This window comes from Catharus ustulatus, chromosome 2, assembly GCF_009819885.2.
Source record: "Catharus ustulatus isolate bCatUst1 chromosome 2, bCatUst1.pri.v2, whole genome shotgun sequence".
Lineage (NCBI taxonomy): Eukaryota > Metazoa > Chordata > Aves > Passeriformes > Turdidae > Catharus > Catharus ustulatus.
Window position 1 is genome coordinate 108,992,027 of NC_046222.1, and position 12,309 is coordinate 109,004,335.

At 40.8% G+C, this 12,309-nt stretch overlaps 1 protein-coding gene across 1 annotated transcript in view; it reads right to left on the reverse strand.

Moving 5' to 3' along the window:
• ADGRG2 (adhesion G protein-coupled receptor G2) overlaps nucleotides 1-12,309 on the reverse strand; it is a 57,084-nt gene that overhangs the window by 23,349 nt on the left and 21,426 nt on the right. Inside the window, exons 4-7 of the mRNA XM_033052164.1 lie at nucleotides 5,781-5,819; nucleotides 4,403-4,435; nucleotides 2,849-2,881; nucleotides 1,904-1,945 (exon numbers count right to left, since the gene is read on the reverse strand). Of these exons, the coding sequence (XP_032908055.1) occupies nucleotides 1,904-1,945; nucleotides 2,849-2,881; nucleotides 4,403-4,435; nucleotides 5,781-5,819 (147 nt within the window). The remainder of the gene's footprint in view (nucleotides 1-1,903; nucleotides 1,946-2,848; nucleotides 2,882-4,402; nucleotides 4,436-5,780; nucleotides 5,820-12,309) is intronic.

Here is a 12,309-nt window from a genome sequence, read left to right on the forward strand (position 1 = left end):
GAAAAAAACCAAAAAATTACTGAATAAAAAAGTTAAACTTAAATCCAATATTATCACATGTATTTACAATCATTCCAGTGTTTGAAATGTAAATGTCCTTATCTTCTGGAAGTATTTGACATACTGTCTAGGCTTCACCTCTCTACAGCACTTACCATGAAATTTTCTAAGACTTAGTATTCAGAAATATGCTGCCTTTGTTTAATTTATTTTGAATAATTTTCTGCAACAGTTTTGACAGAACACTTACATGCAAGTGGTCTCAATTTTTTTCTTTTTTTAAAAATTTAAATAGAAACAGAAATCAACATATAATTGATAAGCTCTTTCATTATCACAGAACTCAATCACTAGCATATTATCTGCTTCTGAGGATCCTACTATGGCTCCATAGCATGAAGCCAAAACTGTTCTATCTGATGGAATTCAAGCTAGGATGACAGCAACCATGTACACTTTCATCTAGTAGAACATGCCTTCATTCAGTTACTGAAGGCTTTTGGCTGCTGCATATTTTCCATATTTTTAATATAACCTACACTGCTGAGAAATAACATTGATCCTAAATTAGGCTACTGTAAACAGATGGCTCTGTTGTATAATTTCAAAATAAAGCACTGGAAAGATATTTGCAACCAAGACAAAACTCCTACACTTGTTCATTAAAAATAATTTCCTTACTTAAGCAGATGGATTGGCCTCCATTAACAGAAAAGAAACAAATTCTATTTTTTCTGCTGTTATTAGTTAGTACCAATAGAGAAGGGATTTTTTTTTTTTCACTTTCTCTGTGGTACAAATATTTTATGTAAAAGATTGCTGCTTTATTAATTTTATCACCATCAATAAATAAGCCATGTTACAGACTGTAAGCTGGTGTCAGTATTCAAATTATTAGAAAAAAAATTTTTAGACAGCAGTTTAGAATCAAATAAATTTGATGGTTGGACTTGATTATCTTAGACATCTTTTCCAACCTTAACAATTCCTTGACTTTAAGTTTGCCTTCCCTTTCATTGGCAGTGAAATAGTTACAAACCTTGTATACTGCTTTTTTAAATAGTCCTTAAAAAATAAAATGCTCATAAATAACTAATAAACAATAATCAAATGTGAATATAACAATAAATTGTCAACATTATTTACTACACAGAGAGTAAATTATAAAAACCTAATACAAAATCTGAAAGTGCCACAAAAGATTAATATCAGATCCCTTTTCCTTAGAGATCACCCATTTGTATGCCTCCTAGTCTTAAGATCTCTGCATGCCACCGAAATGCACAAAATACATTAGAAGTGTGGAGGATAAAAAATTGATCAAAAATCACTAGGGCTTCCAGTTCCCTGAGAGCATCAGATAACACAGCTGCAATGTTTCTGCAGGTGATGTTCACACAGTCAAATTATCCTTGTCTTTAAGGCTCCAAGCCAGTTCTTCTTCCACTTGCTCTAACTCAGGGCAAATCCATTGCAATTGGGCTACTGACCTTGTATGTGGACAATTAAAAAATAAAATTCAGTCTATTCCTGGTCCTACTGGGCCTGCCCTGAGTGCAAATACAACAACTGTATTCAGTTTGCTTCAATCTACTAAAAAGCACAAAGATTTCTTTTTAAGTAAACATGGTCCCTGAGATTGTGTTTCTTACATTACAGCGATCTACTGCTCTGACTTACAAAATAACCAAACTCTTCTATATGCAGCCATCTAGACAAGCATTGCAGAATTAGTTATTCTACCAGACTGGACATTAATGTGAGGTAAGGCAGACTGTTAAAATGCACACCTCGATACCAAGTAAAAAGCATGTTAAAAATTTGCCAGGAGACTTCCTGAACTCACACGCATTTAAAATTTGAGATGCAAAAAAATGTAACAGTGGTGATAGATGAATCCTACCTGGTGCTGTGGTGGAGTAATAATCAGTTGTTGCAAGGACTTCTGTTAATTAAAAAAAAAAAAAAAAGTCAAAAGTTTTCACATTTTAACTTAAAAAAACCCCCATGAAATACATGTCACAGAAATAAGCTCATTTCTATTTCAGACTCCGTCTTTACAGGAAAAGTGTAAACACCTGACAATTTATAAGAAAATGAAGTTACTTTCAGTGTGGGAAATGCAAAAGCACCAAAGGGAGTAAGAACCATCCAATCAGTTTGTATCCCCATCTGAGCCAGTGACTCCTGGCTCTCTATTGTTAAGAGGAGAAAGTGGTGCTTTTAAGGTGATTCCTATTTATCCTTTTCCACATGGGCACTTCAGCATAAGAGGAATCCTGTTCTAAAAATGTGTTTTTCAATAAACAATGAAGAACAGCAAGATGTCCAGCTCCTGTACAGGCATGGAAGAACCCATACTGATATGGAAAGAACCTACTCCTTGTTTCAAATGGGAATATCAGGAAAGGTAACAAGTTCTTTTAATTGAGTCTTTTCTGACCTATTTGACAACTCCTTGCAAGAGCATATGTCTTCAAGGAATGGGATGTACATTTTACTTCTGTTAAATAGCTTACATAGTATCAGAAAGCATAGAAAACATTCTATATGCAAAACCTCCCTATATACTTGCTAAAAATAATCTGCCCTGTTTGGGTTTTGGTAAGCAACACAGTATTTTGAATGAAATATAAAGGTTTACAGCTCAGCTAAGTGCACCTCAGAGACCTAGTCAAGCAGAATAAAAATACAGACTGCAGATAAATGCAAATTTTAAAATCATGTATGAAAATATATTTGAATAAACAAATCCCAGTTACTAAAAGCAACAACAAAAAAGCAACAAAAAACATGAATGCAACTAACATCTCCCTTGAAAACTTACTCTCTTCATGCAAATTCTCACCTGTACTTTGTGTAGTCTCCTCTGAAGACATATCTGAAATAAAAAAATTCATAACAATAAGATCTATAAAAATAAAATAAAACAAGAAAAGCCCAGAAGTCTAAACACAGCAAAATCTAAATAAGAAATATTAGTAACATCTTGCCTGAAGAATTAATAGGTTAGGTGATAAAAAAACCAATACAGAATTCTAGGGACAAAAAGATAAAAGAAGTAAAAATAGTATTAATAAAGTATTTTACTTCTATGAATTTTTGAGGAAAAAAGATCAAGCCTGCAAGATTTTGAACAAAACCTGAATATTATTTATTTAAATTTCATTTTAGAAAAACTGCAAAGCTTGTTAGGAGTGTTCACATTATCTCAATACTAATTGAAATAGAGTTCATGTTATTTCGAAAATCTAAGTATCTGAATACAACCAGCTGGGAATCAAATTTTACTCAGATAAGTTCCTTTTACTGGTTTCATTCTTTCAGAAGGTGCAGATGAATTTTTGCATATCCAATTGCAGTAACTGCTTAACCTCAAGGACCTTTTCCTGCATGAACTCACAAAATTCATAAGCAGAGATGGCACTGGGTTTGGCAAACTGTCTCTCCAAAAAAGCTGTTTTTGTCAATAACCATCTATAAATAAAATAATGATGTAAAGTTTTTTTTCAGCTACATCAAAAGGAAAAAAAAAATCAAGACAATAGATGAAAATTTAAAGGGCTCTGCTTAGTAAGAATATTTTAGGTGTCTGCACAGGAAAACAAAGTGGTCAGAAGACCACTTTATTTCACTTCAACTTAGTGACTTCATTTAAATGGACCAGATCAGATTCACAACAGAAGAAGAAATTTTCTGAGGCAATTAACGAGTAGCCAAAATATGAGCAGAGTGGTAACTAACTGCTGCTTTCATCTGTTTTACTTGGCCTAGTATACACTACACAAATATTAAATATGATACAGTTGTTAAAGATGAACCATTCCCAAAGACAGACCGTATCTGTAAAATAACAAGATCTGGTGTGTTTGCATCTGCATTATTTCTTTTATCCAGAGCACTTGCTACTTCCTCTATGTCAATATACACTGAGCAAGAAAGCAACTGGCTTTCACACAAGTTATTTCTGGGTGTCTCATTCATAGTTTTTTTTAAATGCTTTCAGAGATGATGCTTATCACCTCTGGTTCCAGAAGTTGCTAGAGCCCCGTGTGTGAAACACCACCTGCTAGGGTGGGAGGACATGTAAAGGAGTTCTCACTACAATTTTCCTCCTCTGCCATCTCTCCAAATTCTTCACTGTTCAGACTACTGAAAAAAAGGTTCCTGACCAAGCATCTTGCACCTACTTCACTCCAAGCACCACTGCCACAAGCCATGAGTGATCCTATAAGATAAGCTTTTTACAATGCAGAATGGAGCAAGTAATTTGAAATTTAAAAAATTTAATTTTGGAACTCTACTACATTACAACCTTTCTGCACTACCTCAGATAAAAGTAGATTTATCTAAGAGGAAATAACAAAGATTGGAAAAATCAGTAAAGTCCTGATTTTCTTACCAAAAGTTGTTGTTGCAGCTGATTCTTCTGAATCTGTGAATTTTGTTTTAGATTAAAAAAAAAAAAAAAAGACCATTATGGAGTTTCAAACATATACATTATCATTCTCAGCAGGCTTTTCTTATATTATCAAAAGTTTACTGCATTGACCAGAAGAGGGCAACACCTGCTCTTTAAGAACAACACAGGTTGTCAAAAAAGGCAGATGTAGCAATCTCTGGTTAAAAAAACAAAAACCAAAAAAACCCACAATTTTTATGCACTCAAATAGAATTCGATGCAAGACAATTTTTTTTTTTTCAAGAAATACTGGACAGTTTGAACTGTATAATGTTACAAAACCACAATTATATAATGTTAAAGACCCAAGCCTGAAAGCTACATGCTCATCCTTAGTGTCTTTCTAATTCTGGGAATGGGAATCAAGCATACACAGCAAGATGGCTCTGGCTGGGTATGAAGAACTCCTCTCAGACTTTTTATAATAACAGTGAGACTAGTGACTTAAAATTTATCCTATTCATATGTATTCTCTTTTCCTATTCTGCAAAAAGCAGCAGGGAAAAAAAATTAATTTCAAGTTTGAACCTGTGATTTTAACAGGAACCAGCCAACTATTTACTTAGCAAACTCTAGCTATTAGATTTTTATATAGTTACAGTTAGGATTTTGCTCAAAAAGAAATTAGGAAATTTGGTATCTTGTTCACATAGCAACTTTAAAGTTCGCCCTTTCAGTCACTGGGTGGTTTGATACTGTCAGAGACAAGTCAAGTTACAGGTCACAGTTATCACAAAAATATAATCTAAAAAACAGCTGGATGCAAACATGAAGCACTGTTCAAAAATACACTTAAGGTATTTCAACATCTTTCAAAGGTCAAAAGTCATCCTATAATGTTACTTACAATACACTAATTTTAGTGTAAAGTCTTTCCTACTGCTGCAGAAGACTTAAATCAGAGATACCAAAAGTCCCTGAAGAAAAACAGATTTTTAAAATTAAAAATAGTAAACAAGGATTTTCTGAAATGCTAAACATTCATGAATTCCTTGCTCCACTAAGACTATTTTGCATGCCTTACTGAGGACTAGCAACAGCTTCTTTCCAAAGGATAAATGTGAATATGACTTCTGTAATGAAGGGAGAATCAGAATCTCAGTGACTTTATTTTCATTTTCTCTGGAAAATTACTGATGCTATTTGCACCACAAAATTAGCTAATAAGCCACAAGGATGATATGGAAAATTAACTCACAAGTGTTTGCACATGCTTAACTATCTCCAAGAATTAAAAAGTAACATTAGCAGCAATCTTACTACACACTTTCCAAAATAAAAGAATAATGGGGCAAAATCCCACAGAACCCCAACATACCTGTTATTTTTCTGCTAGGCAGTGTAGCAGTAGTTTCAACTGCAAAATAAGAAGATTTTTTAGGAGCAGAGGATTTCATATATATTTGAACACACACATATACATAAACACACTTTTAAAAACACAATCCTTTTAGATGTGGCACTTGCCTCACTTGAAAATGATTTGCAAAACTACTTTGCATTCATTGAGAAATATGTGTCAAGACTTTTTGAAAGCTGGAAGTTAAACTCTTTTCAGTTCAGTTTTTTCCTCAGTTTATCTTTTCATACTTATGGAAAATACAGATTAGGCCAAGAGCTTTGCCAGTTCTCTTCCATCTCCAGTGTCTTCAGAAACCTATTCAGCACATTTGCTTGAGTGAAGATGGAGTGGATTAAAATAGCAGCAACCAAAAATGTAACATGTATGAACACCATGATGTGCATGCACATCATATAAATACTCAGGAGAGACAGAAATTAACCAGTCCCTGTTCCTGAGCAAGGTGTGAGATGCACAAAGATGACAGCTGCCAGCCAAGTAAGCAGATTGCTGCCTGGCTACCCCTATGCTGGGACCAGCGATCTGAAGTCAGAGACAACATGAGAGCTTGACAAGATGAAAAATTCCAGTTAATTTTTGTTGAATGTTGTACACTGCATGAAGCTAAAAGCAGCAACTCTGATATATGGCAGGATGAATACACGGAAATTCAATTACAGTAATTTCACGACCATAAGGCGCACCGGACTATAAGGCGCACCCCCCGGGAGCCGGCACATTTTGCAACTTTGTAGATCAGATAAGGCGCACCGGTCTATAAGGCGCACCGGGTTTTTTTTTGCAGCGAGGCTCCGCCCCCAGCTCCTCCCGCGCGCTTGCTGGCCGAGGCCCCGCCTCAATCCGGCAGCCATTGGCTCCCGGGCCTGCCTGTACCCGGCAGGGCCAGGCTATGCCCACCGCCCCTCCGTGCAGCATCCCCAGGGCCCCGCTGTTCTGGGAGCTCCCTGGCGCTCCGGGTGACCCAATGCCGGCAGGCTTGCCCCGTGCCGCCACTGCCCCGATTCCAGCTGCTTGCCCCCTCCCCGCGTGGCAGCCGCTCCGATTCTGGCGGCTTTCCCCCTCTCCGCATGGCAGCCGCTGTGATTCCGGCGGCTTTCGCCCCCCCCGCGCGGCGGCCACGGTGCTTCCGGCGGCTTTCGCCCTCCCCGCGCGGCGGCCGCGGTGCTTCCGGTGGCTTTCGCCCCCCCCGCGCGGCGGCCGCCGTGATTCCGGGGGCTTTCGCCCCCTCCGCGCAGCAGCCGATCCGATTCCTGCAGCTTTCACACCCCCCGCAAGGGAGCCGTCCCAATGTCGGCGGGCCGGCCCCGCGCGGGGGCGGCCTCAAAACCGGCGGGTCCGCCCCGCACGGGGGCGGCCCCGATGCCGGCGGGTCCGCCCCGCGCGGGGGCGGCCCCGATGCCGGCGGGGAGGCCCCGATGCCGGCGGGTCCGCCCCGCGCGGGGGCGGCCCCGAAGCCGGCGGGGAGGCCCCGATGCCGGTGGGCCCGCCCCGCGCGGGGGAGGCTCCGATGCCGGCGGGTCCGCCCCGCGCGGGGGAGGCCCCGATGCCAGTGGGCCCGCCCCGCGTGGGGGAGGCCCCGATGCCGACGGGCTCTCACTTCCGGGGTGGCAAATGTCGCAACTTTGTAGATCAGATAAGGCGCACCGGACTATAAGGCGCACTTCCGGTTTTGGGGGGAGATTTTAGTCAAAAGGGTGCGCCTTATAGTCGTGAAATTACTGTAATTGCACTACAATTTTTAAGGAGTTTTCTGTGAATATATCCGGGGTAGATATTTTCTTATGTAGAAGGAGAGAGAGAACCAATATTCTTAGTAAAATAATACATATCCATTAAGTTAAAGCACTAGTAAAAATTCGCACCTTTATACATACCAGCCTACTGAATTTAAACTCCTTCAGTAAAGATAAAACAAAGTCACATCAAACATCTCTTTTGAAACAACTAGATTCTGCCTACACAGAAGTAAAATTGGTTTTTTTGAAAACTAGAACTGTAGAGACTTGATAGATCATGAAAATCTGGACAGAACTCTAACTTCTATAGTAATTTTTCAGGAAAATTAGGACTTCTCACTATATGTTAAGTCCAGATAAAATACATACTTACATATTTCTGTAAGGTATGTCTTTCAGAGCTCTTATGTACAAGTGCTGTTACTTTAACACTGTAAAGTGATTAGGTATTACAGATACTATAAAATTATTTTCTTAGCACCTAGTATAGGCCTGGAAAAGACCCTTAATACAATACCAAGACAATGCCAACTTTAATATGCAAAACTCAAGCAGTAGTCAGTTAACTATTCTGTATTGTTTAAAAAGTAAATAATTTTTAAAGTAGAATGGGATGAATGAAAATAATTGACTGAACTTCTGGTTAGAGAAGGAAGCATCCTTCCTAAGTTGGGCTATCTGACTTTCCTACCATAGAAAGTGAATTCTATCTCCAAAAGTTTACCTGTTACTACTCTTCATCAGTACAAAAGCCCTTATCTCCAAAAAAAAGGTCTGGAGGACATTAAATTCTCAAAAGGAACCCACCCGAATACGCAGCATCTCAGAGCAAACACCACCACACTGCTTCTTCTGCCCATTTAAAAAATGAAATCTGTACAGGGAATCTAACTTTAAGATCTTTCTCACAAACTCTTGTGGAGTCAGTGGAGACAGTCTTGCTGTACACAAGCTGCCTTTTACATCCTCCATATCCCTTCAACCACATCATGAACTTTTCCGAATACAAGTACAGTAATTTCACAACCACAAGGTGCACCGGACTATAAGGCGCACCCCCTGGGAGTCGGCAAATGTTGCAACTTTGTAGATCAGATAAGGTACACCGGACTATAAGGTGCATTTTTTTTTTGCAGTGAGGAGCCGCGCAGCGCGCAAGAAAGTAATGAATTAGTAACAGAATCGCACCATCGCAAGTTTACTGGCATGTGCTCAATTTGCCAGCACTTTTCACAGATTGGCGCAGCCTTTAAATGCAGTCCCAGGCACCCTCCCCCTGCCACGAGCCTCGGCACTCCCGTCTGCCTGCAGTGCCGGCTGGCAAGGCGGGGCTCGGGGCGGTCGCGGCGGTCCAGGGTGGCTCGGGGCTGCCCGTGGTCTGGCTTGGCTCAGGGTGGTCACGACTCGCGGCTTCTGTGGCTGCCTGCTCTCGCCTTCCCCGCACAGCTCGCGCCGGGCCAGCGGTGGCACTTCCCTCTCTCCCTGCGTGGCGGTCGGGGCCGGCACCGCTCCGCTCTCTTCCTGTGTGGCTCGTACGGGGCCAGTGCGGCACCGCTCCTCTCTCTACCCGCGCGCCACACACAGGGCCGGGGCGGCGCCACTCTCTCCCCCTGCGGCACGTACAGGGCTGGGGCCGCTCCGCTCTCTCCCTGCGCAGCTCGTACGGGGCCGGGGCGGCGCCGCTCTTTCCCTGTGCGGCACGTACAGGGTCGGAGTTGCTCCACTCTCTCCCCGCACGGCTTGTGTGGGACCGGTGCTGCCTCCTTCTCTCCCTGAGCCATGTCCGGGGCCGGCATCCCCTCCCTCTCTCCCCGCGTGGGGGCCAGGGCCGGAGCTGGCTCCCTCCCTCCCCACGTGGCTTCTGCCGGCCGTGGCCGCCCACTTCTGCACCCCCCTCACAACTCGGCGCTCCTGCAGCACTGCCCCCCCATTGTGGCTCACGCTTACAGGGTGGCAAATGTCACAACTTTGTGCATCATATAAGGCACACCAGACTATAAGGCACACTTCCGAGTTCGGGGGAAAATTTAAGTCAAAAGAGTGCGCCTTGTAGTCGTGAAATTACTGTAGTACCCTGAGGTAGGTACAAAACTTGTTCATTAACATATTTAGTTTTGTAGCTTAGTAAAAAGACAGTGAACTATAAAAATGCCAAATGTGTTTAATAGTGCATCTAGCAGTACAGGGAGTAAAACAAGCTAAACATGAGCAATGAATATGGATCTGGCAAATGCACCAATTGATGATGGCATTCACAATCTGAGAGGCACTTTTTTTATGGACACCAGTCTAACCATGACTTCTCTTACATCACAATAGTCATATGCCTACGCTTGCTAGAAATTATCCATGAATATGAGACTTGTTATTTTCAAGGTCCAACTTTAAGTTCATTAACGAAGTCTTTATTCAGAATCACCTTTGCATACAGAAAGGAGGGAGGAGGAGAGACTCACACATAATTTATTTGTTAACCCTCCTCCTTTGTTGTCTTTAAGAACAAGAAAATAAAGTGAATAGATTTATTTGGAGAAGGATTACAGTTCAATCTAAAATATCCCTTAAGTTGGCATGTAAAAAGGAAAGTAAAGTAACTCAAGATGTGTTAGTTACAAGCTAACAGAACATTTATTGCCCTCAGATTGTTTACTATTGATAAGAGCATGAAATTCCTTACATATATGAAACTTCCATTTATTTGCTCTATGGATTTTCATTTGCAAAACTGTTAGTTTAGGATGACCAAATCAATATACGTAACATACCCTATTCTAAAACAAAGGATTACATATTGTAATAATACTTTGCTACATTTTCTCCAATAGAAAACACTCTTGAAGTTTCAAACAGTAATTAAATTGGCAGTTTTATTCTTTGCTCTTGTTGCAAGGGAGATATAATAGGTTCCCACAAGAACTGTTTGGTTTCTTTTCTGAGGGAAAGGCAACTTGATTAAATGAGGTTAGCATGGTTTCTGTTACTAATGTGCATCACTAGAAACAAAAGCAGCAAGTCCCTTACTGTCTTCATATCCCTTTGTACCGTTCTGACACAAATAGCTAGCTAAGCCATGACCTGGGAATCCCACCTGTGTTCCACAGGAATGAAACCTGTTTAGCCGCTCTCACCACAGCTGCAAAAAGTTGTGAGAACCTCCATTTCCCAATGACTTTGTCTGACAATGGGAACCAGCATAACTTCAGCAGCTCCAGACTGGAAGGAGACTACACCTATCAACAGTAGTTAAGGTTAGGTGCACAAGCTGATGCAGCTCTGAGAGAGACCAGTACTTGGCCCTGTCTAAAAAACAGTCTTGTGCTTACAGCACTACTTAGCATGACAGCTTTTAATTCTCAGGCTACTGGATCTTTTAGGATGGGATGGTCTCCACATGTTCTGCTGAAGCTGTTCCAGCAAGCAAAGCAGAACTGAAAAACTAATTCAGTGAAAGGGAAAGAAAGGCAGAAGCAGGCTTTGGAATACAGTGGTCAAAATGGGACAGATGGTTCTGGTGCATGCAGCAAAAGCACTGTCCCTCAAAGCACACCATTTGTTCAGCAGCTCAGGTACAGGATAGAGAAAATCTGTTTGTGGAAAGCTGCACATTGAGGTGAATCAAATTACCACTTCTGAAAGGCTGATTTCCAAAAAGCCACTTTGTGTGGTATCACAGGAGAGGGACGGAATGAGAGCAAAGAAAGGGAAGGTCAAATGTGTATTGTGTTAATAGGTACAAAGTAAAGTGGCACATGACTCATCAAAAAGGCACTCCAGAGTTCAGTATTTTTTCCCATCACATTTCCTTCAAGAGCTTCTAGAGGTTTCTTTAGTATTCTGTCCTTACAGTTTTAGGAAAAAAAAATGGTCTTGGGGCAAATAATTAACTTGTTCATCCTCTGCTTTCATGATCCACTTAGTAAACAATAATACAGCCCAACAGACTGGGATGCAGACTGGATGAGTGGATGAGTGACAGCTGCATTTCCACTTCCTCCCTGAGGATGTAAAGCCTTGAGACTCCACCCTCCCTTCCAGGAAAGGTCATCCTGTCATCAGATGGGCACACGGTTGGGAAATCTTTAAATGAGATTACATGAGCCTAATAACTACCTTCTACCGTCCACATCTGCAAACTAGAACAAAAGCCCAAACTGAAGTTTTCATCTTCCTTGAGAGGCAAAATAGCCACAACTGGGCAGGGCACTGGTAGCTTCCCTTTTCTCCCATCAGCATTACATTGCTCTGTACCCAGAAGTGTGGAAACCCCCTCCAGCAACACCAGTAGCAGGCTCAGCAATATTGGAAGCCAAAGGAGTATGTGAAAAAGAGAAGGCAACATCTTAATCTTGAAGGTTGGACAGGACAGTTTTAGAGAAATCAAAAAATGCCACAAGGTACTCACTGAATTTTAATTAGGATAAAAAGCAAGCAAAAGCAACAGGCTAAAAGTTACAGCACCAACATCACAAATGAGACAGCAGTGCTTTATCATCAGTTTTACTATTTATAGTTATGGCTCAAATCATCTATTTTATTTATTCACTGAAATTTGTTAAAGATATCCCATCATATCCGTGCTCCTTGCATAAATGCACAGCGTAACAGTTTGGATATTTGTATTTGGATTAAGAAAGTTACTGTTTAATGTATAACTGAAATGATTAATGTTTAAACAGTGCATTTCACTGTGAAGTTATTATTAAAGGCAACCTAAAAATATCACATGTAAAAATGACAACTGAAAAGCT